This window comes from Xenopus laevis, chromosome 9_10L, assembly GCF_017654675.1.
Source record: "Xenopus laevis strain J_2021 chromosome 9_10L, Xenopus_laevis_v10.1, whole genome shotgun sequence".
Lineage (NCBI taxonomy): Eukaryota > Metazoa > Chordata > Amphibia > Anura > Pipidae > Xenopus > Xenopus laevis.
In genome coordinates, this window is record NC_054387.1 from 72,488,656 (window position 1) to 72,512,866 (window position 24,211).

Consider the following 24,211-nt stretch of genomic DNA (forward strand, 5'->3'; position numbering starts at 1 on the left):
CCTACCACAATGCATGAAGTTGCACATGCACTTCAACACAAATTGGATGCAATTGTTCACATTGCGTCACTTTCAGTGCTCACTGTCAAAACTATGGGATTATGGGAACCAGCTCTGGAAATCTTGGTTTGTTAGTAGTGTGTTGGTTAGTGGTAGCTGCACTGTCCCCCAGCATCAAAAGGAGCAGTGCATTATGCTGGTTGTACCTTCTTGACACATTCAATGCAGTGCAGCATACTCCAGAGCAAGGGATAGTTGTAGTTAACTGCTGTTTGGTATGTCACCAACTAAATTCACTGCAAATTTGAGGCATCCAAGGGGATAAACATATCCAGCCTCTGTGACTCTCCTTACATGACACTTTACATTCCCATAATAAATAAGCCTTATATTTTTTTTATTACTAAGTCAAAATAATCAAGATATCATTTGAGACTCCTTCATCCATATTTAAACAATAGCAAAACCAATAAATACCTGTTTTGCATAATAACTTCTGAGAGTATAATATCTAAGGTGTTGCCTTGAGCATGTTTACATGCTGAGATACCAACACAGCCCATGGAAAGCTCGGTTTCATCTACACTATTAAACATACTATAATCTCTTTGCTGAAAGGAATCAACTGTTGAGGGATTAGATGTTCTAAAGAAAAAATTCCTGCTATGAAGCCAGCATACTAATTAGCACTACTTCTCTACAGGAATATGCTGCTGATGTTCACAAAGTCGTAACCTTTATTTATATCGATGCTCACACTTACCTGTCTAGGGATCTAAACCCTCCATAAATCTGCTTCACTGTCCCCATGCTCTCTAATGCTGTATAAATTACAAAATACTACAGATGAACCAAAACTAGATTTGCCATAATTCCCAATAATCCACCAAATCCAAAACATAATGTGAGTAAACTCCCTAAAAATGACATAATTTAAAAAAAAATGTCTTGAGTTGTCTAGTGCTTTAAAGTCACATGACAAGGTCTGGATCTAGCTTGGTTAGGCATTATAAATCCAAATTCAGCACAATATGTTAGGATTCTGCCAGGCAAAGAATGCTCACTAGGCAAGTCAGGCAGAGCTTTCTGTTTTAGCTTTTATGCAGTCATACTACAGCGAAGATCAGTGGCACTCTATGATCCACATAGAGTGTCATCTGTCTAAACTTGGTTGGACATCTACTAGTCGTGGTAGATGCACCATGGACTGTGGTCTGCTTACTGGGCATTTTTACATGGTGCTCAGTCTAATCTGTGTAAGACAAATCATTTCTACTGAAGGTAATGATCATTGCCACCAGACATCAAATAGACAATTTCTAGCTTTATTAATTGCCTATCTGTTGTTGATATCTAAAACTCACTTCTTCTCATCAGGCTGGTTTTATTGCTAGTGGTAGAAAATGGGCTGTAAGTACAGAGTGGGTAGTTAAAGGAACAGTATAACCAAAAACTGAAAGTGTTTTTAAGTAATGAAAATATCGTGTAGTGTTGCCCTGCACTGGTAAAACTGATCTGTTTGCTTCAGAAACACTACTATAGTTTATATAAACAAGCTGCTGAGTAGCAATGGTGGAAACTGAAAAACGGCTACAGTACTGTATATGGTACAGGATAAGTAATGGATAACAGGTAGCATTATGTTCTACATAGCTTATCTGCTATCTGCTGTGTAACTTGAGCCTTTTCTCCTTTGAATAGCTGCCCCCATGGCTACACAGCAGCTTATTTATATAAACAATAGCAATGTTTCTAAAGCAAACACACCATTTTTACTAGTGCAGGGCAACACTGCATTATATTTTTATTACTTTAAAACAATTACATTTTTTGATGTTACTGGTCCTTTAATGATAGCAGGCTTCTACAGTCCACTATAAACTTTCTGGTGACAGTTTGCCACCACAATAATTGTACATAAACAGTATAAAGATGCTCATATAGAATCATCAAATTCTGTATACAATATATACTTTCTGTTATGTTTTTGGTTACTATACACTTACCTCATCAGATCCAGAACCAAAAATCAGCAGATCAAAGGGTATAGCTGCGACCATGTCTATTAGGAACCAGCCTTTAAAGTAATGGATTGCTATTTTCGCAGGGTCACTTACGACTTCTTCATTCGGATTGACATAAGTGGTTCTGAAATTGATGAGGATATCAATGATAAACATGATATCTACCATGAGGTCGACAACATTCAGGGGATTGCATGAGTATCCACATTCACGTCTCTTTTGCTCCTCTACATCATTGAGTAAAAAGGCAGCTGAGTAAGGAGTAAATATGGCAGTATAAATGACGAGTAACAAAATTAACCAGTCCCATACTGCCTTAAATGGGCTATAGTGCAAAATAGTAAACTTGTTGATGCGAGGTGTTTGAAGTTTATATTCTGGTAGGACATCAGCTCCCAATGAAAGAACCTGCGGAGACATAATATGCAGTTGTAAAGTCAAGTAATACATTAAGTTCCATTAGTAATGACAGCATGTGCATCATTCGAACTGGAATGCCCATCTCTTTTCTTGAATGTCAACTAGGAACAGCTACTAGGCCTTTGACATGAGCAGCCTCACATGTAACCATGTGGAAATGATGAGCTGGACTGGCTTTCTTCCTTTTATATACTCAAATGCACAAACACATAAATTGTACAGGGCAGCTCTTATTTAAGATTCAGATTATGTTCTTATGAGACACAGGATGATCAAAAGTTCCATTTACCATTAGCTCACTATGAATTTATCAGCTGATAAGAAGAATATACCTTCCATAATTTTTTTCCTTGTAATGTAATGTAATTGCTACTGAAAGCAGTATCTGTCCATCCTTTTCTATTCCATGCAGCTCTGATTACATGTACCACTGAAACAATGTGAAGGACTAGTAGTCAGTTCTCTTTTTCTGCAATGTCTTGCATGTCTTGTGATTAACAGACCTGTAAATAAGGAGAATCACAGACGTGTGAATGGCATTTTGGCAAGCCGAGTCTTCGCTGAGGACAGGTGACTACTGCAACTTGTTTTGATGGTACATGTACTAAGAACGAGAAGCACAGGAAATATGAATGCACAGCATATTTATGACCTTTTGAGAAATGTTGTTTTTGATGTGACCTGCAAAAATACAGATGTGCAGAGACGGAAAATTTTCTGCACAAATCAAGCTAGAAATGGAGGAAGTTTTTGAAGAGTCACTTCCCACATCAATTTATGACAAAGCCCAGTAAGCAATTTAAATTTGGGGTTCCACTAGTGTGGCCCTCCTTCTTCTGTTATTTCAAAATATAGTATATATATTTAGTGCTCAGAGTACAATATACTCTGGATCTACATTAATGACCCTCAATCAGTGCACTGTGTTTGTGCTAGGTTCTTGAAATGACCAGAAGTACAATGCTGGAGGAACACAGGTAGGAGGAAATGCTTAGGGGTGGAGGGGCTGTCTGAGGCAGGGAATTTTCAGCTCCCATTGGCTTTTTGATATTTCAATAGTATCCATTAGGTGACTGCAACCTGCACTTCTTCTATAAAACCTCATATGTATTTTATAAGACACAGTCATCTGGCGTTCCCTTTTAAGTCATCTGACGATGGAGCCCAAAGTTTGTCATACAGGCAAGTCTCCAAATAAGATTTTTTTTCCCAATGTGGACTAAATTTGGGTGTTCCCCAGGAGCCAACAATCAGAGCATACTAGGGCTCTGTGCAAAATGAAACATGAATAAGCACATGCAGTTCTCACCTGATGAGATTATTCAACCTGCTAAATAGTTATCTGGCTAATCCTCCAGATACAGGTAGGACAGACTGTTGGTTTGGCCTTACACATGGTCCTAAACTACTAAGGCAGAAACTAAAATCAGACTGTGTACAATAAGGAAACATGTGCATATAATGCTTTTTTAATCCTATCTCTTTAATTTTCTCCTTTCTTTCCTATTTAACTGCTGCTATGTTAAAGTATCTCAGCCATAACCCCTGTCTGGATGTTTCATAAACTCCATTACAATGGCATTCAGTTTCACTCTTGCAGAGCTGCGTAGAGCCAGCTTGTGTTCTCATTCCGTGTCATTCTCAATTTTTGTTCGACATATTCTTCTCTGCTAATTACAGGTCCCTTCACTGCAGTTTTTCTTTCTGCCAGCTTGTGTAGAGCAGACTGATGGCTCCTGTGATGTGCTGATCCCTACCCGGTCTTTTCTGATAGCACAAAGGCAAGTGATGCAAGGCAGATAATCAGAATTCATTTTCTTGTTTGCCATTCAAATATTGGGCAAGGGTAATCTCCTACTGGCTTGTACTGGCAATCAATCCTTGGGCACATCTGTTCCAGAAAATCCTGCAAATGCTCCCACTTCATATTCCATTTCTCCACCCCTCACTGCCTAACCATATACACATATATATACTGAACACAGCCAGTGCTTATTCATGGGATAAACTCATGCCCCTGCTATCTGTTTTGAAATGTGGAATCCTGCAGCAATTCTGAGTGATGAACACAAAATGCAAAAAACATGCCATATTGTGCCATTTTTTTGCACTTTGCACCATGCCATGTATGAAGTAAATGAGCCACAGCATATGCACATAGTGTAGCACAATTCTGCAGAAACATTTATACTTAATAGTTATCCTTTAAGTTAGCTGATGATTGCTGCAACCTGAAATCATATTTGCTTAAACAGAAACAAAAAGACAAAACAAGCCAAAATTAGAAAAAAAATATTCAAGGTTAAAGCAGCAAAAGGGAATGGAAAGAGGAAAGAATTGGTATAATTTTGAAGCAAAGAACTTTAGTGTCATCTTTCCTTGGGAGTATTATTATATAATATGTAGATATAGAAATCAATATGGCAGAATTACATTACTTACTGTAACTATTATATTTAATTCATTTCAAAAGAATAACACACTATTAAAGCCACCTGAAATATAAGTAAAGCAGCAGTATATTTTATTGTATAATATATAAAACAGAACCTGTTGTATTCAGCAGGCAATTTTACACTTTCGGGAATGTCCCCTTGACTCTGATTTTGGAGTATGCCTGGTTGCTTCCAACGACACCTTTTGTTCTGCAATACTCCAAAAACCAATATATAGAGAGGGACTGCTGCTCAGCATGTTATTTATACAGTCTGCCTTATGGTGCAGATCTTTCTAAAGCTTATGTACTAGTCTGTTTGCCTGAAGCTATTACTGGATTGTGTCCATTTGTGTCCACTGCACTGGGAGAAGCACAACAGGTTTAGAAGACTAATTTTGCTTTGGCTAGACCAGTAGAACTGAACATTAATGGGAATGATCTGAAAGTCTTTGTGTTTCTGCCAGAGTACATGAACACTCATTTGCAGCAATTGTCAGTGGAAAGAACTGAAAGCTCAGTTTTGTCTTTCTGCCATCAAGCACTCAGTGAAAGTCCCAAATGCAATGCTTTAATTGTTGATACTGAAAGCAAAATAACATGCGGTTTTGAGGCCAGGGTCATAAACAAAGTTTTTTGGAACAATTAAAGCCTGAGATTCTTCAAAGTGCCCTGCAGGGTATTAACTGAAACTGATCGCCTTTTCTATTTATTTTAAAACTCAAGGCAAGAACGGCTCCCCCTGACTAACCACAAAGTATAATATCTCAGGTGACATTTCAAGCCCCCTCTATGGGAATTCAATGGATAAAGCCCAATAGCCTCAGTAATTAATGTGCCTCGCTCTTTCTACCCTCACTGTGTGTATTTAGCCCAGTAGTTGTGCTTAAATAAGTCTTGCAATCACAATAACTATTTCACAATATAATATGAAGAGGACCAAGCATGTGGGGTTGAGGATATTGCAAATAAAACTTTATGAGATCTCTTTATGAATTACTGAAGTTCGATAAACGGTTAAAGATTAAAAATATCAACAGAATTTCCAACTTTGCTTAATGTTCGGCTTTAAGAGAAAATGTTTATTCCAATCTGAACTTGACACAAATTCAAGCCATTTTTATAATTTGTATTATCAATTTAAGCTCAGTAGCTCAATCCATATATGAAATCTGATTCATTTCAAAAGACATTTGCAGAACTACTTTTGGTAGAAAAGAATTACTGATATTTTACTAATCACAACAACATTTTAGTGTTTTGACAAAATCTCCAACAACTATTTTAGTATACCTTTACATTAAACACATGTATTTAGAAGCATTATGAGTAAACAATTTCAATATATTCAGAAAATATCAAGTTAGTAAACTACTATTTTTTACATGTTGGGGCCTATTTAATAAAATTCAAAATGTGTTTTTTTCCCTCAATTTGAGAAAGTTGGCATAATCTTAGATTTTTTCAAGATTTAGAAACTAAAAAAAATTTTGAAAATTCAATTGGATTATTTTATTCTTCAACATAAATGGGACACGTTATCCAGAATGCTTAGGACCTGGGGTTTTCCGGATAACAGATCTTTATGTAATTTGATTCTTCATACCTTCAGTCTATCAGAAAACCATGTAAACATTAAATAAACCCAATAGACTGGTTTTGCTTCTAATAAGGATTAATTATATTTTAGTTTGGATCAAGTACAAGGTACTGTTTTATTATTACAGAGAAATAGTTTTGCGGATTCAAGGTTTTTTGTAAGCTTACGATCGAGAATAAATTCCTAATTAAAAAAAAACCTTGATCGAATTTAATTTGAATGTTAATAAATCATTCTCACCATATATAGGGCATAATTTCTGAAAACAGACAGAAACAACATAGTGGCTATTCGTTAAACAGAGTTATTAGCAGATGTTTTATTCTAACAACAGTTTCCCTTTATGTACACAGCAATAGCTCTTTTTTATAACATCCCTTTAATTATGTTTATTTATTTTTTTCTCTGTCATCTATTTTCTTAAATAATAATCCGTTTAAATACAAAACTGCAATATGCAACATGTAATATATTTTATTTTAGTCACTTCTTTTAATCCCTTGCAAATATCTACCATGCTGTATTTACATGGACAAGCCACAATTTTATTTAAATACTTCTTTTAAATAAAGACATTACATTGATAAATGTGGAAACAAGGCAGATTTTCTGGCAGCTCCCAGGGAAGTGCAATGTTTTGCTTTTCCAGGTCACTGCCAGATATTGATCAAGTCAAAGAGAGAGTCATTTTCTTTCACTATTTATGGAAATCCATTAGTTCTGATGATTAAAGTACACCCTGAAGGTGATTTCTCACTTATCCCGACAGCTGACTGTTTTAGGCAGGTCTGGGAGTCAAAATAGGCCCTGGCATTCCATGTACAAAGAGGCCCAAACAGGCCCCAGCAGCCCACTAAATAGTGACTTTCTATAGCACCTGATAGCAGCCCCTCTGGCATTTGCCAGAACTCACAGATTGCAAGTCTGGGCCTGGTTTCTGGATATATTGAGCTGACTATTTAGACTTTGCATTATAGCTGTTATTTTTGAGCATGTAGTATGAAAATTAAGGGAAAAAAATAAGTGCTTGGCTACGGAACTTTGGAACACATGAAAATGGGGCTAACTGTGCCCCCTCCTGGCTCCCTTATACCATTACCCCTGTTTGAAAGAGTTAATGATGAATTCAGAAACATGGTTGGTAAGGACAGACAATACATTGGGCTAATGATTAGTCTATAAATAGCATGCGTCTGTGCATACCTTAAACATATTTTCTGTAGAAGTACCCCCTTCTTTTTAAAAAAAGACAGCAATTACTAATTTAGTTGCTTCTTTGTCAGCTGAAAAACATTGAGGAAGAAGGCACCCTGTGTAACTCATCCTTAGAGCATATTGTGATAACAAAAGGCACAAGACTTTATACCCAATTCATCTGCATAAGTCAGAACTCCAACATTAAATCCCATATCCCCATATTTCATCATAGTATAAACATGTCTTAAACATTAAAGTTTCAGTTTTTTAGGTAAATGTGAAATTTATACAGTTGGCTAGAGTGCTCAATATGCTTTCTTTCTTTTAGCAAAAAAGGCTTTGCTTGTGCTTAGTTAATACAATTGCAACTAAGGCTGTGTGGGTGTTATCTAGCAGAATATCTCAAAATCACAAAATCTCTTGAGGAGATAGGAGAGAAAGGTCAGGCACACAAAATATTAATTTTACAAAAACAAACCATAAACCAACACAAAGAAAAATAAACTCCCGAATGTATTCATTTTCTTCAATGGGATACAGCAGGTCTAGAAAGGTGGAAAAATAATTGTGTAATTGCGTTAGTGTGGTGAAAAAATGTAAAAACCTTCATCAATATGTTTAAATATGTAAAATTATTTGTAACAGATTTTTTATATCACAATGCATGGTGATCCAGGACACCAATTGAGCTTTACAAACACATGTATTTTAGAAATTGTTTTTACACATTTATAATAATGTCCCATAAATTTTGTGTAGGATTAAGGATTTATAAAATTCACAGTTAGTGCTACACTATTTATTCCAAGAATTAAGAAAAACTGCAGACATCTCTTAATTAAATCTACAGGTACAGTATTTATATGCAATAATTATACCATAAATCCCCTTTAGTTCTGTTTTATTAAAAGAAAATATCTGTATCCACTTTTCAAAGTCAGTGCTCAGCTACATCAATCATAGCTCTGAATTAATAATTTACCAGTTTCAATGTCTTGAGCTTACAGGCACAAAGGCTAATAATATGCCACTACTGCTGCCATTGTTTTAATTAATGATAATATAGTTATTGCACAGCTAGAAAGCATTTGTAGCTACACATTTCATTTTATAAAAGTGAAAAGTGATGTTTTCTATGTGAAAAAAGTTTCCCTGCTATTTGTCTATAATTATATGTGTCCTCTTATGTACTTGTAAAAAGAAACCATGTCCCCTCACAATTGTCTTTTTTCTAGACAAAACAACGCCAACCTTCACAGTCTACCCTCATAGTTAAAAATCTCCATCCCTCTTACCAATCTTAATATCATTAATATCCTTCTTATCAACGGGGCCCAAAACTGCACTGCCTGAAGATGTACTCAGCCCTCTGTTGTTCACCCTGTACAATGCTAGAATCCTTCTGTTCTCATCCAAGAGAAAACATGGGTTTCCAATATTAAAATCTTTTTATGGAAACCCGTAAAGCAGAGGATAAATGTACAAAATACTTCTCTTGACTTTCAAAGCCCTTTACTCCTCTCTGCAGCTCAGTTCACTAAGGCCTGGCCTTTGCTCATCTCAGCCCTTGCCACACCACTCACATTCATTGCCATCCCCTACCTTTTTTTCTTTTGCTGTTCTTCACTTCATAAATGTCATCCTTGAATATCTCCATAAGGAACTCTTCCTCAGACTCTTGAATACAAAACTCAAATCATGCCACTAATATATTAAGTATTTAGTAACATAGTAACATAGTAAGTTAGGTTAAAAAAAGACACATGTCCATCAAGTTCAACTTTTTTAACCTGCCTAACCCTCCCCATAGTCATTAATAAACAAATTAAATAAAAGTGGACCCAATACAGAGACCTGAGGGACCCCACTAAGAACCTTACTCCAACTAGAGAATGTACCATTAACAACCACCCTCTGTACCCGATCCTGTAGCCAGTTTTCTATCCATGTGCAAATGACATCATTAAGCCCAACAGACCTTAGTTTAGAAAGCAGTCGTTTGTGGGGCACAGTATCAAACGCTTTGGCAAAATACAAATACTGCCCCCCACTGTCCAGCATCCTACTTATCTCATCATAAAAAAGCAATCAAATTTGTCTGACATGACCTATTCTTCATAAAGCCATGCTGATTGCTGCTTATAATGCCATTCACTAGGACACAATTTTGAATGTGATCTTTTAACAAGCCTTCAAATTATATGGCCACCACAGATGTCAAACTTACTGGCCTATAACTGCCAGGCTGAGATCGTAATCCCTTTTTAAATACTGGAATGACATCAGCTTTTCTCCAATCCATAGGTACCATACCAGATGAATGCAAATCTGAGAAAATCAGAAATATGGGCTGGTCTAAAACTGAACTAAGCTCTCTTAGAACCCGGGAGTGTATGCCATCAGGCCCTGGAGCCTTGTTTACATTACTTTTTATTAAAGCTTTATGGATCATGTCCTGAGTCAGCCACTGACTAGATTGAGCTGAGTCATCAGTGCAGCTATGAAGTGAGCCTGGGAACTCTAAAATAGCGGAGACTCCTCTATTGTATACACTGAAGAAAAGAACTGATTTAGCACATTTGCCTTTTCTGTATCTGTTACAACTATACTAGTACCATTATTTAATGGAGCAACACTCTCAACCTGCATCTTTTTACCATTAATATATTTAAAAAAACTTTTTGGGGTTAGTCTTACCCTCATTCAGCCATGTTTCGGCCACACCACATCACATCATATTTTCCCTCCAGCAATCTTGGCACTTATGGTCCAATGTCACAGCCATGAACAGTTACACTTATTAACCCTCAATTTATTTCGGCAAATTTTACATCCGCTTGACTGTAAATCTAAGAAATAGGGAGCTCCATTCTTTCTTATCTCTGTTTGTTTCTTCTGTCTGTACTATTATACATACTGTACATATCATATTCTTTTATTTCAATACATTTTTATTGTTTTTATCAACATCTGTGTACAGAACATTATTTCCATAAAATTACATATCATATTCTTATAACACAATTTAGAATCATTTGAAACAGAAAGCTCAGCAGAATTCTAAATAGGCTTAAAATAGTTCCGTACCCTAATTGTGCTGAAATATGTCTAAAATGTATTTAGCTTGCACACTAAATATATAAATCTCATACAGCTACTCAATGACTAGGAAACAGAACGAACATGAAATGGAGAAAAAAAAAAAAAAGATCCTCCAAGGAAATTGCTCTCTTCCAGGAATTTATGTATACGTATTCTTTTTCGTGAGCTCTGTCAGCTAGTAGTGACAATATGCTAATGAGAATCCATATTTAATTAATTAGCATGACAACCCTAATGAGAACTTTCTACACTTGTTGAATTAATTGTCACGTTTAAAGAGCTGTCACATTTGGAACCATGATAAAAACGAAAGACCACATATGCATAAAACTGTTCACATGTGAAATGATACTGAGGGAAATGCTTATATTGGCACCAATAATATGCCTAAAGGGAAAGAAAACAATCAGAAAATCAGTATTGTACATGTTAGCATCTATACTTTGCATTTCCCCCCCTTTATTTCAGCTACTTATCAGCCATTCATCACGTAAATCTTTAAAAGAGAATTTAACCTGTGGGGAAAAAACCCTGTACCCCCCACCCCAGGTAGACCCCCCTCTTTCCTCCCCCCAGGCTAACTACCCCCCGGGGAAATGCCCCATATGCCATACTTACCCTTTGGTGCAGATTCTTCCAGCAGAGTGGCACGCATCCATCTACCGCAATCTCTGTAAATTGACTGAGAGATTCGCAATTTCCGTGTAATTTCACACACGCACATTTGTCACAAACCGGCAAACTGCTCCAACTGCGCATGCGCACCAATAACGATCTCTCAGTCAGCTTACAGAGATTGCAGAAGATGGATTTGTGCAACTCCGCTGGAAGAATCTGCACCGAGGGGTAAGTATGGGGCATTTCCCCGGGGGGGGGGTAGTTAGCCTGGGGGGAGGAGGGAGTCTACCTGGGGTGGGGGTACGGGTTTCTTCTCCACAAGTTGAATTCTCCTTTAAAGGGGTTGTTCACCTTCCAAACACTTTTTTCAATTTAGTTGTTTTTAGATTGTTCCCTAGAAATAATGACTTTTTCCAATTACTTTCCATTATTTATTTTTTACGTTTTTTCCAAAATCTAAGTTTAAAGTTGAATGTTCCTGTCTCTGGTGTTTGAGTCTGACAGCTCAGTAATCCAGGTGCAGATTCTGAACTGTTACAATTTTGCAACATTTAGTTGATACATTTCTCAGCAGCATCTCTGGAGTATTAGCAACAATTGTATCAAGTCTAACAGCTGCCTGTAATGAAACCCAGAGATTCTGCTCAGCAGGGACAAAGATTAGAAATGTATCAACTAAATGTATCAATTTAGAACAGTTTACAGGATCGGCGACCCCCCCTCCCAGAGCTGCTTCAGAAGGAGAGAAATGACACTTTATACTTCAATATTAGAAAAACCGTGACACATAGAAAATAGAAAGTCATTGGAAAAAGTCGTTATTTCTGGTGATCTATCTGATAACAACTAGTTGTTTGAAGGTGAACAACCCCTTTAAGTCCTTAAAGCACCTTGGCCTTAACTTCCCAATGATTTGTCGGGCACTAAAGCTATGGCCCATTTAATACCAATTATACGATTCATGCAATAATTCGAAGATTTTGTGTGGGGGGGGGGTCGGTTTTTTTCCCGTAAATAAAATTTTCAGGAAAGTGTATTAATAAATAAGGTGAAAAAACCCGTGAGGAGTTGTTTTCAGAAAATACTGAGATAAATTGGGACTTTGATAAAAGGGCTTCTATATAGCTAGTGAAGTTAATGCTTTCACATATACTTTCTAAAATGAGTGACATAAGGTATTTGTGCATGCCTATCTATAATTATTTGTAAAAAGTGAAGCATCCAAACCAGTATGAAACAAATGAAAAAATATAACATTCATAGCAATCATGTTATAGGTCAGGGTTATATTCTTAAAGCAATATTGCTCAATAAAACGTTTTTCCATCTTTTAAGGGATTCACGGTCTATGTTGCTGCAACAGGATTTCCTGCAGCTGGAGTTAGAAGCATTAAGCACATTTCCCAGCACATTTCCCAGTCTGTCATTTTCCCCTTGTCTGATTCTAGTGTAATATAATAAATCCTAAATTATATAACAATCACTGTATGTCAGATAAGAGCAAGATGCTTGATGTAGTGCTGGAAATCAGCATTCTCACTGGTGCATTTTTAAATAAGTGTTTGGTCAGTAGAATCCTCATTGGTCATCAATGAACTATGGAACGTTAATGTTATAACATATTCAGCAGGATATATACGGTATATATAAAGACATCAGCAAGGAGTCAGACAGCTCTCTCCTTCAAACTGTATACTCACAGCCTAAATTACCTACACAATGGGGATCCAAACCTCCATAAATCTCCCCCTAAATCTACTTCTCTAAAGTGGATGACCAACAACATATTTACATATAAAAGGGAATTCACCAATGAGATTGCTGCTTATAAAAATTAAGTCAGGCATCTTGGTGTTATCTTACTTATGAAGATTATTACTTTATATTAGCTTCTTGATATTACACTGTAATCAAATACCTACTGTTTAGTTGTTTTGCTTAAAGCTTCCAACTCCAGTGGGAGGAGCAAAGAACATGGAGACAGATCAGGTGGGATTCTCATTGAAGGGTTATTTTGCAGTTTAATGGAGCTGAAGGTCATGGAGAGCTGGTGAAATATTTATTAAGCAATATTTTGTTAAGAAGACTACCCTGTTTCTGGACTACAACTCCCAGCATGCCTTAACCTTGATATGTTAAAATATGCTGGGAATTGTGGTCCAGCAACAACTAAAGTGAGGTTGAGCAGTGTAGTGCAGCAAGGTTTAGTGTCCCTTTAACCCTTAATAATATCTTAATAATAGAATGATGGGATTAACTAACTATCCCCTTTAAAGGCTTTACATCAAATACTCAAATCACACTATAAAGATAAGGATGAACATTCCTAAAATTATGTTACTATAAAGTACTTTTTAGTTTCTGGCTCAAAAATAGTGTTGCTTTATAGAAAGTAGGTGGGATTTTGGGGAATTTGAATGGTGGCTGTACTGGGCATGGGTTAATGTGTGGTCTAAACATCTTGATTTTCCAGTGATTTATGTTGAAAAGCTATGCTTAGTGATGCATATAAAATACCATCTCACCCTACTGTCAGTGAGAAAGAACAGCTTACTTGGTTGGTTTCATAGGCAGCGGTTTACCTACTGGAGTTTAATCCTAAATGTATCAGATATTCAGAGGCCGATATTTTATTACACCTTTTATACATTTTCATTTTTTTTAAATAATATAAATACTTGTAGAAAACACAAGCAGTTTGCAGGCTTCCAAGAAGGCAGGATTGCGACATAAAGTAAATTGTAGAGAATATATTGAAGAAGATTTTATTAGACTAATGATCAATAGAGAGGCGTGCTATTTTAGGGAGCTACATCTATAATTCATTGCACCCAAAGTAATATTGAGTATGTGAACAAAGAACGACTTGTGATTCACTGTAATCATTGCATTCATATTTCATAATAATCATTAGTATGCTTGATATGCCAAGAGCTGTCTGGGTCTAGCCCGAGGGGCCTTGATGACAACATTCTTCAGCAGAATTACTTTGACATCATTACTTCACATCAAGTCTACAGAGAGCTGTTATCCCAGCCCAAAGTAGTGTATACAGATTAACATATACCAGCTACATTTGTGGCTATAATAGTTATTATGTGATTTAAGCTTGGGTTAGATAGAAAGCCTTCTCTCAGGTAAATAAAGGACATGAACTTTTGCTCAACCATGGGTTACACCAAAATAGTGCTGGGCTACAACTCCAAGTACATTAAAACACATTTGAAGGGTTAAAGCATGCTGGACACTAAAGTCACTGTCAAGTTTTTGGGTTGTACAGGAAGGGCATTTGCCATGGACATCAAGAGGGTCCTTGGGGTAAAAACATTTGAAAGAACTGCAAAAGCATATTATCATTTATAAAAACTGTAGGATATTTTCGATTTCTTAACTATATCCTAGAGCAGCCAATTATTTTCACATCTAATATATATGTGACTAGTGCAAGAGCAGCTCAGGTAAATGATAGATGCTGAGATGTACATTATGGGTATGGTGGGCTACAAAACATGCTATAGAAAGCACTGGGGTCAGTGTGGTGCACTGCAGGACAATTGGCCTCTACACAAGGGAACAGTGGAACTGTAAAAAGTTCCACAGTACCACTGGGACCTTCAGTTTACAAGAAGTGTTTTGAGATATGTGTAGGGGGCATCGAGTTGTGCGTTCTAAGGTGCTGAGTACAATAGATGGAGGGTGGGGTAAAGGTCAAAGAACTCAAGACTCATTGGGGGTCATTCACTAAATAAGGGGCAGGGTGCAAAATACAAACAAAAAGGGGCAATCTGTCATGTTATTTGTAATTTGAGACCTGCCCTGCACTTGTGTTAATTTCTGCAGGTCTGTGCTATGTATTTCCCCTGTGAATAAGTGCTGCCTGCACTTAAATGTTTCTAGCATGTGTAATGCAACTATCATTCTGTTTGGCTGGTTAAGACATAGAGAACTCAACTAAACAGGGGAACTGAAGTTACTCCATGTTTGTTCTTGCAAGGTAGACAATTAGATTATCGGTGCAGGGGTAATTAGACATCCATTATGCAGGATATTATCTGTGCTCTGGTAATATAATTATATATTTTGGCAGGACCAAACATGGAGTAGCATAAATTTCCCCACTTGCCCTTTTAATATCAAGAAATAACAAAACCCATACATTTTTTGTGATAAAAAAGTATGTTCAGATCATACCCTATTGCTCATTTAATATTCAGATATTGCAGTCACGATATCTTTTCTTGAGATACTTTATTTTACTATTTGAACAGGAATAACACACTCTGAGGAAGTGCCCAGATTGTGGGGCACGAAACACGTTAGTTCTTTCCACACCCGCCCTCTATCTACCACTGTGTATGTTTAAATAAAGCCGCACATTGATATTAATCCTACCGCCTCCCGTTGTTATGTCTGCCTGCGCTGCCAGTGGGTATTTCTTCTACATGAAGCCAAAGTGAATAACCTTGCATTCATCAACATTAAACCTCATTTTCCAATTTGCTGCCCAGTTTCCTAACTTAGACAAATCACTCTGCAAAGTGGCAGCATCCTGCATGGAACCTATAGTCCTGCGCAATTTAGTATCTGCAAAAATAGAAATAGTACTTTCAATGCCCACGTCCAGGTCCTTAATAAACAAGCTGAAAAGTAAGGGACCTAGTACAGAGCCCTTTGGTGCTCCACTCACAACACTGGTCCAATTAGAAAATGTTCCATTTACCACCACTCTTTTTAGTCTATCTTTTAGCCAGTTCTCTATCCAGGTACAAATACTATGTTCCAGGCCAACATTCCTTAATTTAACCAGTAACCTTCTGTGTGGCACTGTATCAAATGCTTTAGCAAAGTCTAAGTAAATCACATCCACTGCCATCCCAGAATTGAGGTCTCTGTTTACCTTCTCATAAAAAGAAATTAAGTTAGTCTAGTAAGATCTATTACGCATAAAACCATGCTGGCACAAACTCATAGTATTATGATTTGCTATGAAGTCCAGTATTTTATCCTTTATTAACCCTTCGAAAAGCTATCCCACCACTGACGCCAGACTAACTGGCCTATAGTTTTGAGGCCCTTTTGAATAGCGGCACCACATTAGCAATTCACCAAGCAATACACCATTCAGTCTCTGCTCATGCCAGACCTGAATGAATCCTGAAAAATAGGTTTGGCAATCACAGAGCTAAGCTCGCTAAATACCCTGGGATGAATACCATCTGGCCCTGGAGCTTTTTTTTATCTTATCATGTTCTAGTCTCTTTTGAATTTTGAACCATGCATCATTATTTGTATTACTAGAATTGGGACTATAAATAAGAAAACCTTCATTAACTGGTTCCTCATTCTGTAGACAGACACAAAATATGAGTTCAGAATCTGAGCTTTTTTTTGTTCTCATCAACCAGCTGACCCTCCTCTGATATTAAAGGCCCACCCCTTTCTGCTTCATTTTTTTACTATTAACATATTCAAAAAATAATTTTGGATTCTTTTTACTGCTTGCTGCAATATCCTTTTCCATATCGATTTTAGCTTGCCTGATTTTTTGCATGATTTATTGGCCTCCTTATACCTTATAAATGATTCGGCTGTCCCAGCTAACTTGAAATCCTTAAAAGCACGTCTTTTCTGACCCACCTCAACACCAACACTTCTATTGAACCAAAAAGGTTTTGCTTTGCAACGATGTTTCTTGCTTACAAGGGGAATATACTGACATGTATATTTATTAAGCAGCATTTTAAAGACTTCCCATTTTTGTTCTGTGTTTAACCCTGTGAAAAGCATTTCCCACTTAATATATTGCACAGATGCCCTTATACTGTCAAAGTTTGCACGTCTGAAATTTAGTGTTTTAGTTACTCCCTTATAGAATTGCTTCTGCAACAGAATCTCAAAGGAGACCATTTTATGATCACTATTCCCTAAATGCTCACCCACACAAATGCTAGAGATGAGTTCAGTATTATTAGTTATTACAAGATCCAAAACAGAGTTATTCCTAGTAGGTTCTTGAATGAGCTGGAATAAAAAGTTGTCATTTAGCATATTTACAAATCTACACGTACTAGCTTTTTCTGTCTTGGCAACCCCATTACCCCAGTCAATATCTGGATAATTGAAGCCACCCAACTTGACCTAGTTGTGAAGCCACTTCTATTTGTAAGAGTAGCTAGGCTTCATACTCGTCACTTATATAAGGTGGTTTATAGCACACACCAATGATAATTTTCTTTGTAACCTTGCCCAGTCAAAATCTCTACCCAGAGGGATTCTACACCCTCACCAGTGCCAGCAATGGTTATTTCTTTAGTGCATGGCTTTTATTCAGGCTTTACATACATACACACTCCTCCACCCTTTTTAATACCTCTGTCCCTCCTAAAAAGGATGTAACCATTTAAATTCACAGTTTAGTCACATGTTTCATCCCACCAGGTCTCAGTGATACCAATTATACCACAATTTTTAGAGCATGCAATTAATTCTAGGTCTCCCATTTTACCTGACAAACTCTATGTGTTTGCCCGCATAAAGCAGAGGTTACTACTTTTACTTTTTAAATTTGCATTACTGAGTGGAGAATTATATGTTAAGTTAGTATTATTCTGTTTTTCTTGTAACAGAGGGACCTCCTTAGCTGGTAAACTGTTTGGCCCCCCTCACTCCTCCACCATGACCCCTTACTAACCCCACTGCCCCTTCTACCCTAGCTTCCCCATTATTCTTTATGAACCGCCCCCCCCCTTGCCTAGTATAAACACTCCTCCAACCTCTTGGCCATTCTTTACCCTAGCACAGTGGACCCCCTTCCATTGAGGTGCAATCCGTCACAACTTTATAGGTTGTACCTCAAGGAAAAATCAGCCCAGTGCTCTAGGAACCCAAACCCTTCCTTTCTACACCAAGACTTGAGCCACGCATTTAGCTCCCTAATAGGGATGTAGCGAACTGCCGTTTTGGTGTTCGCGAACGCCGTTCGCGAACACCGGCAAAAATGCGAACAGTTCGCGAACTTCGAACACCCGCAAAATCGTTCGATTCGAACGATCGAAGGATTTTAATCGTTCGATCGAAGGATTTTCGTTCGAATCGAACGATCGAAGCCATTCGATCGAATGCTTTTCATTCGATCGAATGCTTACAATCGTTCGAACGAATGGAAATCGTTCGATTTTAGCGGTCGAAGGAATCGAATGGTCGAATGGTCGAACGATTTTTATTCGAATCGAACGCGAACTCAAATTGGCGAACGTCGCGCGACGTTCGCGAACATTCGGCGGACGCGAACAGTCGAAGTTCGCGCGAACTAGTTCGCCGGCGAACAGTTCGCTACATCCCTACTCCCTAAGCTCCTGCTGTCTTCCCTAATTTGCATGTGGCGCAAGCAAAATTTCAGAAAAAATTACATTGGAAGACATTTCCTTTAATCTCAGAGCCTAGATCCCTGAAATCACTCTTGAAGGTCTTCCATCTACCATTTTTTTTTGTCATAAGTACCAATATGTACTAAGACAGTTGGGTAATTTCCAGCCCCACACAATAATTTGTCTACCTGATCAACCACATGCCGAACCCTGGCACCAGGTAGACAGTAAACTGTTTGGTTGTATCAATCCGGATGACAGATTACCCTATCCACTTTCCTAATAATTGAATCCCCTACAACTACAATCTGCATAGGCCTGACTTTGCTCTCCTCCCACCACTACTAGAGAAACTGGTCTCTAGAGAGATCAGCCCCATCTAGAATTGCCACTCACACTCCCATCTTCTTTACACAATCTGGCAAATCTGTCTGGATGTATAAACCCCACATCAGCCTCCATTTTCCTTATGCCCATCTTAGATTTTCTAATGGTCACTCAGCCAGCTGCCTCAACATCCTGCTCAAAACCCACAAATAATAAAAAAAATTCAAATAATTCAAATTGAGTTTTTCTCAAGAAAAAAAAAACTTGAATGTTAAAAAGGCTATTAACATCTCCAAATGGCTAAATAGACCTCTGCCATTGTACATGATCTCGGCAGGTTTTAGGTGGCAAATATTTGAATTAGGATTGTTTCCATGGTCGAGGTGTGATAAATCTCACATTCTAATTTACATTTGAATAGGGGGATTTAAATTTGAATGAGTGAATTTTGAAACTTGAAAATTTGAATTCAAATTTACTTTTCAACCCATGATAAATCTGCCTCTAAAAGTTAGTTTAAAGATGAACAATAGGCTTGGGTGAATTTGAACAATTTAGTTTCATCAAAAATTCGCCACCAGCGAAATGTTGCTGACGCCCAATAATGGCAATGTACTGCTCTCTGAAAACAGATATACATAAACATAATGAATGTTGACTTCCCCAACAGTGAGACAGCCCATCTCCATAGGAAGGATCCCACATTTACATATCAGAAGTCATCACAGTGTTCTGTTACTATATAAAGCACAAGGTCATGACAAGAGAACATGACTTACGATCTCCTATTACACATTAATTCATAGCATGAATGTTATTACAAATAAAAATAATATTTCTTACTATTTAATTTTAAGATTATTTTTCCTATAAATTACTTCAAGACTGGTCCCGTCAAGCTAGGACTGCTACTGCCTGTGCAGCATTCATTCCAAGTGCATCATGGGAATTGTAGTCTTTCAGCTACTGTATTGGAAACACGGGGGATGAATTAAATGGGTGATCTGATGTTTTATAAGGCATAATACTGTGGCTGCTGTAGAAGAGCTCAGATAAGTATTCTATTTTGTCAATTTGCATTCCTAAAGGAGACTGAATTGCATTGGTGCTGCTTTCCTGTCAGATAATAATATATTCTATTTGAGTAGTGTAGAATATATTATGCATAGTGCTTATTTGTTAAAATAGGTGTGTAATTCAACTTTAAATTGCTGACTGTTCCTGCCAATTAGTACTACGTGAGAAACTCATGACATCAGACTGAGCCCCAGATTCAGATTTGAATTGTTAAGGGAGTGTTTGCACGAGTATCAAGATCAGACACAATCAAGCTCATTGACAAAAATGGGACACTTTGTACCTTTGCCCAAATGGATTTACATGCTTCTTCCTGAGACAGTTTGCATGGACTGCTGGAAATTGCTTTGACACAGAGCTGTAACTACAATTTCACATCTTATGCAAAGCCAGATATTAAATGAATTCCATTTAATTCCAGAAGCATGATATACGGCACATTTTCCTCCAACTTTGTGCTTAATACATGGGAATACCTACACATAATTTTATGTATGCTGTAGGCCCTGCTAAGAAAGTTACATTTGTGGCTGATCATGCTCCATCATACGATCATACGATGCCCCTTGGGCTGCTATTCCATGCGCTCATGGGATTATTGCTAGGGAACCACAAGGACTGGGCATTGCAGTTAAAGGATTGGGAGCAGCATTTCAAAAACGCAAGCTACAAACGAAAAAGGCAAAAACAATTATACAACTTGCATTAATATACACTTTAAATAAATGTTAAGAGAAAAGAGGTGCTAATTTGTTAGGCAACCCCTAGTGACTAAAGTCAACCTTTTACCTGTCCCAGGGTATTTTGTGTTTACTGTGACTCCGCCATGTTTTTTCCCTGTTCCCAGGTGTCCTGGGTAAAAGGTCAGTGATTTTAGTTACTGACCTGGGTACTTGACAAATTTGCACCCCCAGTGTGCTGCACTTTCATTCTCCTTTATATCTTCGGCAGCATATTTCGCTAGAGGCGACATTCATTTCACTTACGATAAATAGTGCATTATAATTTGCTATTTCATGGGCGTAACAAATTCAGAAGAAAAAATACCTACAGACTAAACATCTTATACTAAATTCTTTCAAAGTTCTAGTGACATTTTTCACTATGATTTGCCTTACCTGGGTAACCTTTTCTGTGACATTGTGAGTTCGTTCTTTAACCTTGGGTGCTATAATAGTTTTCTCGGAAGAAGGAGGGGATGAGGCCTTTTTTTCATTTTTTATGTCTGAAAAGTTTAAGGTTAATTGGGGTATTTTGTTGATGGTGCTGTATTTGTTCAGGTTTGAGTCGGACGTTGATCCAAGGAGGCTGGATTTGATATGGTTAAATGGGCCTGAAAGTAGGGCAAAGAAACATGTGATCAATACAAGCATGAAATAACAGTAAAGAATAACACTGAATGAGAATTGTAGCCCTGAAGAAGGTGATTTGCTTAGGTCTTGGGTGGAAGACAATGAATTAGCATTACTGTGTCTGGGAAATCATAGCGACACTTACTGTAAATCTTCCTTCTCCTCTCATTACCCTCCTCACCAGTTTCTAAATACCAGTTACTTGTCATGTACATTCACCCAAAAATATGAACTTAAGACATCGTCAGACTCTTTGGCTAACCCCTAGGACGGGCTTAAAACAGTGGTGGTAGGAGCTCAGTGTGAAGGCCAGTTAGGGTAAAAATTGGGGAGAATAGCTATTTGCTTTCCTAAATGCACCCAAAAGTCTGAAGGTCAGTTTGGGTGACATTGATATTTTTATTGATTACTATTGCACATTTGCACTCATTTCATGAGCTTAAAGGCACCTTCAAACAGAGCCCTGATCAAAGGCTGGGCCTTCAAGGGGAACTTGAACTGTAAAAGTTTGACAACCACTGTCTAAAGACATAATGGAAGACACCAAATTAGTGCAATAACAAGGACAATAACACCCTATAATCTCTTGTTGTCTTTAAGATACACTTGTTCTGGGGCCCTTTCCTATAATTGATGTATATTTTGTCTAATGATATATCATTTGCACTAGACACATTCTAAGCATGTGGGATCTGTAATTGGCCCTTAAAATCCACACCATGATTTCATGAGTCCTTTTCTACCCATTCCTTCCTGTTGCCAATCCCTTGCCTTTTACCATTTATCAGTTATATTTCATAAAGATGTTAGGGAAGCACTATAGAAAAGCAGTCAACATACTTATTTACAGATGTTGTGTCTGATTTCGTGCAAGGCAGATTTTTCTAAACTTATTTCTATTTCATTCAGGAAAACACGCATTTTAAACCATTTTCTGCCTTGAAATTGATAATCTCTACATAAAACAGATGATTAATCCTGTACTTGCAATAGATGTTCTGTTATGTAAGGAAAACAAATAAACAAAGTGATACAAATCAGTTTTTCCAAAAAATTATTGTCAAAAAAGTGTTAAAAATTGAAACAAATTCGTTTTTAAAATAGAATGAATATTATTTCAACTAGAGAAACAATGAATCCAACATTTCTGAATTTGTCCAAAAACTGCATTCTCCTAAAAATAAAATACAACTGAATAACAAAACTGAATTCAGATCCAAATTCAGATATGAAGAACATGGTCGAAATTGCATCATAATTGAAAATGATTTTCCACATTTAATTGGTGCAGTAAAGTCAAAAAGCTGAAGATTAGGACACAGTTTGGTTGAACACAGATATGCCAACTCCTGCCAAACATATGAATAGTGTTTCTCTAAAATGTTTGGACCTTCAGGATTGTCAGTTGCATGTTCATGAGTGTGTGGTTGAGCCTATCCATCTTGTTGGTTCATCTATTTCTCTTTCCTTTTAAATTTCAACATGAGGATATTCTCATAAAATGTCTGAAATAAAACAGATTCTTGTCACTTGTGCTTGAAATAGAGGTGACATCCTACCAGGCTTGATTTGGTCAAGGATCCATTAAAAGGAATCCAAACTTTCCCTGTCCTGCTTTTTCATTGCCCAGCTTTCACAGAGACACAGAAAATAAATGTTCACTTACAAAAGTCATATATAGGAATATGATCTGAGAGAGAATTTAAACATTGAGTTACATCTGTTGTGTGGGATAACATTTGCTCGTGGATTTGCTTTGTTGGGGAAATTCAGTTACCGGAGACCACTTGAGGTCAAAGTTTATTTGACATGAACTCTGTGTATTCTGAACTCACAGAGAGTCAAAACCCTGAACAAAGGAATCACAGTTTTTAGAGACTTGTAAAAAATGAGTTACCAGTGGGAGAGCATAGAGATAATGCTCCACAGCACATAAAAACAAAGAACTGCTCTTACAGCCAAACAGCATAGGACTGGCCAGATATGGGATGACTTGGTTAAATATAATGCAATATATGGACAAACAATCCCTGTTTTGTTTAAAGGGTAAGGCATTTTTTAGTAGCAGTATGCACAAAATGTCTCTGTCTTAAATATATTGATAATGGGTTGAGTGCAGAGGACTCTTGTATTTGTCATTATGTATTTTGTAGTCACAGCCTCATTGCACCCCCGCCTAATGGTTTTAAAAAATAGTGGTGAGCACAACTTTCCCTTGTTTGTTATAGTTTATACAGGAGCAGTGACCAGCTCCATGTTGTAGCTCCCACCCTTCCCAGCTATAGTCAGGTGATCCCACTGGTGTCTAATAAAAGGGCAGCCAAGTTTTGGAGTTTTACTTAGAAAGCAGCTAGTAAGTTGCAGGTAAAACTTAGTCCCTGTGTAAAATGTATAATGAAGCAATAGAATTCTTAAAGAATCAGATGAAAATTGAGCATAGGACTGGCCAGATATGGGATGACTTTGACGTAGTTGGCCAGCTTAAATATATTGCAATATATGGACAAACAATCCCTGTTTTGTTTAAAGGGTAAGGCATTTTTTAGTAGCAGTATGCACAAAATGTCTCTGTCTTAAATATATTGATAATGGGTTGAGTGCAGAGGACTTGTTACAGTATATTTGTATTTAAACGTATTTTAGCCTGGAGTGCTTCCATTTCTCTCCCCCCTTGTAGTTGTTATGTAGCCAGA

General features: G+C 37.3%; 1 protein-coding gene across 4 annotated transcripts in view; it reads right to left on the reverse strand.

Moving 5' to 3' along the window:
* The window catches only part of LOC108701346 (potassium voltage-gated channel subfamily H member 7), a 180,471-nt gene that overhangs the window by 42,334 nt on the left and 113,926 nt on the right, over nucleotides 1–24,211 (reverse strand). For all 4 annotated transcript variants that reach the window (XM_018235851.2, XM_018235850.2, XM_041576183.1 and 1 more), the window contains 2 exons: nucleotides 21,285–21,499; nucleotides 2,007–2,432 (listed from right to left, as the gene is read on the reverse strand). In XM_018235851.2, the coding sequence (XP_018091340.1) occupies nucleotides 2,007–2,432; nucleotides 21,285–21,499 (641 nt within the window). The remainder of the gene's footprint in view (nucleotides 1–2,006; nucleotides 2,433–21,284; nucleotides 21,500–24,211) is intronic.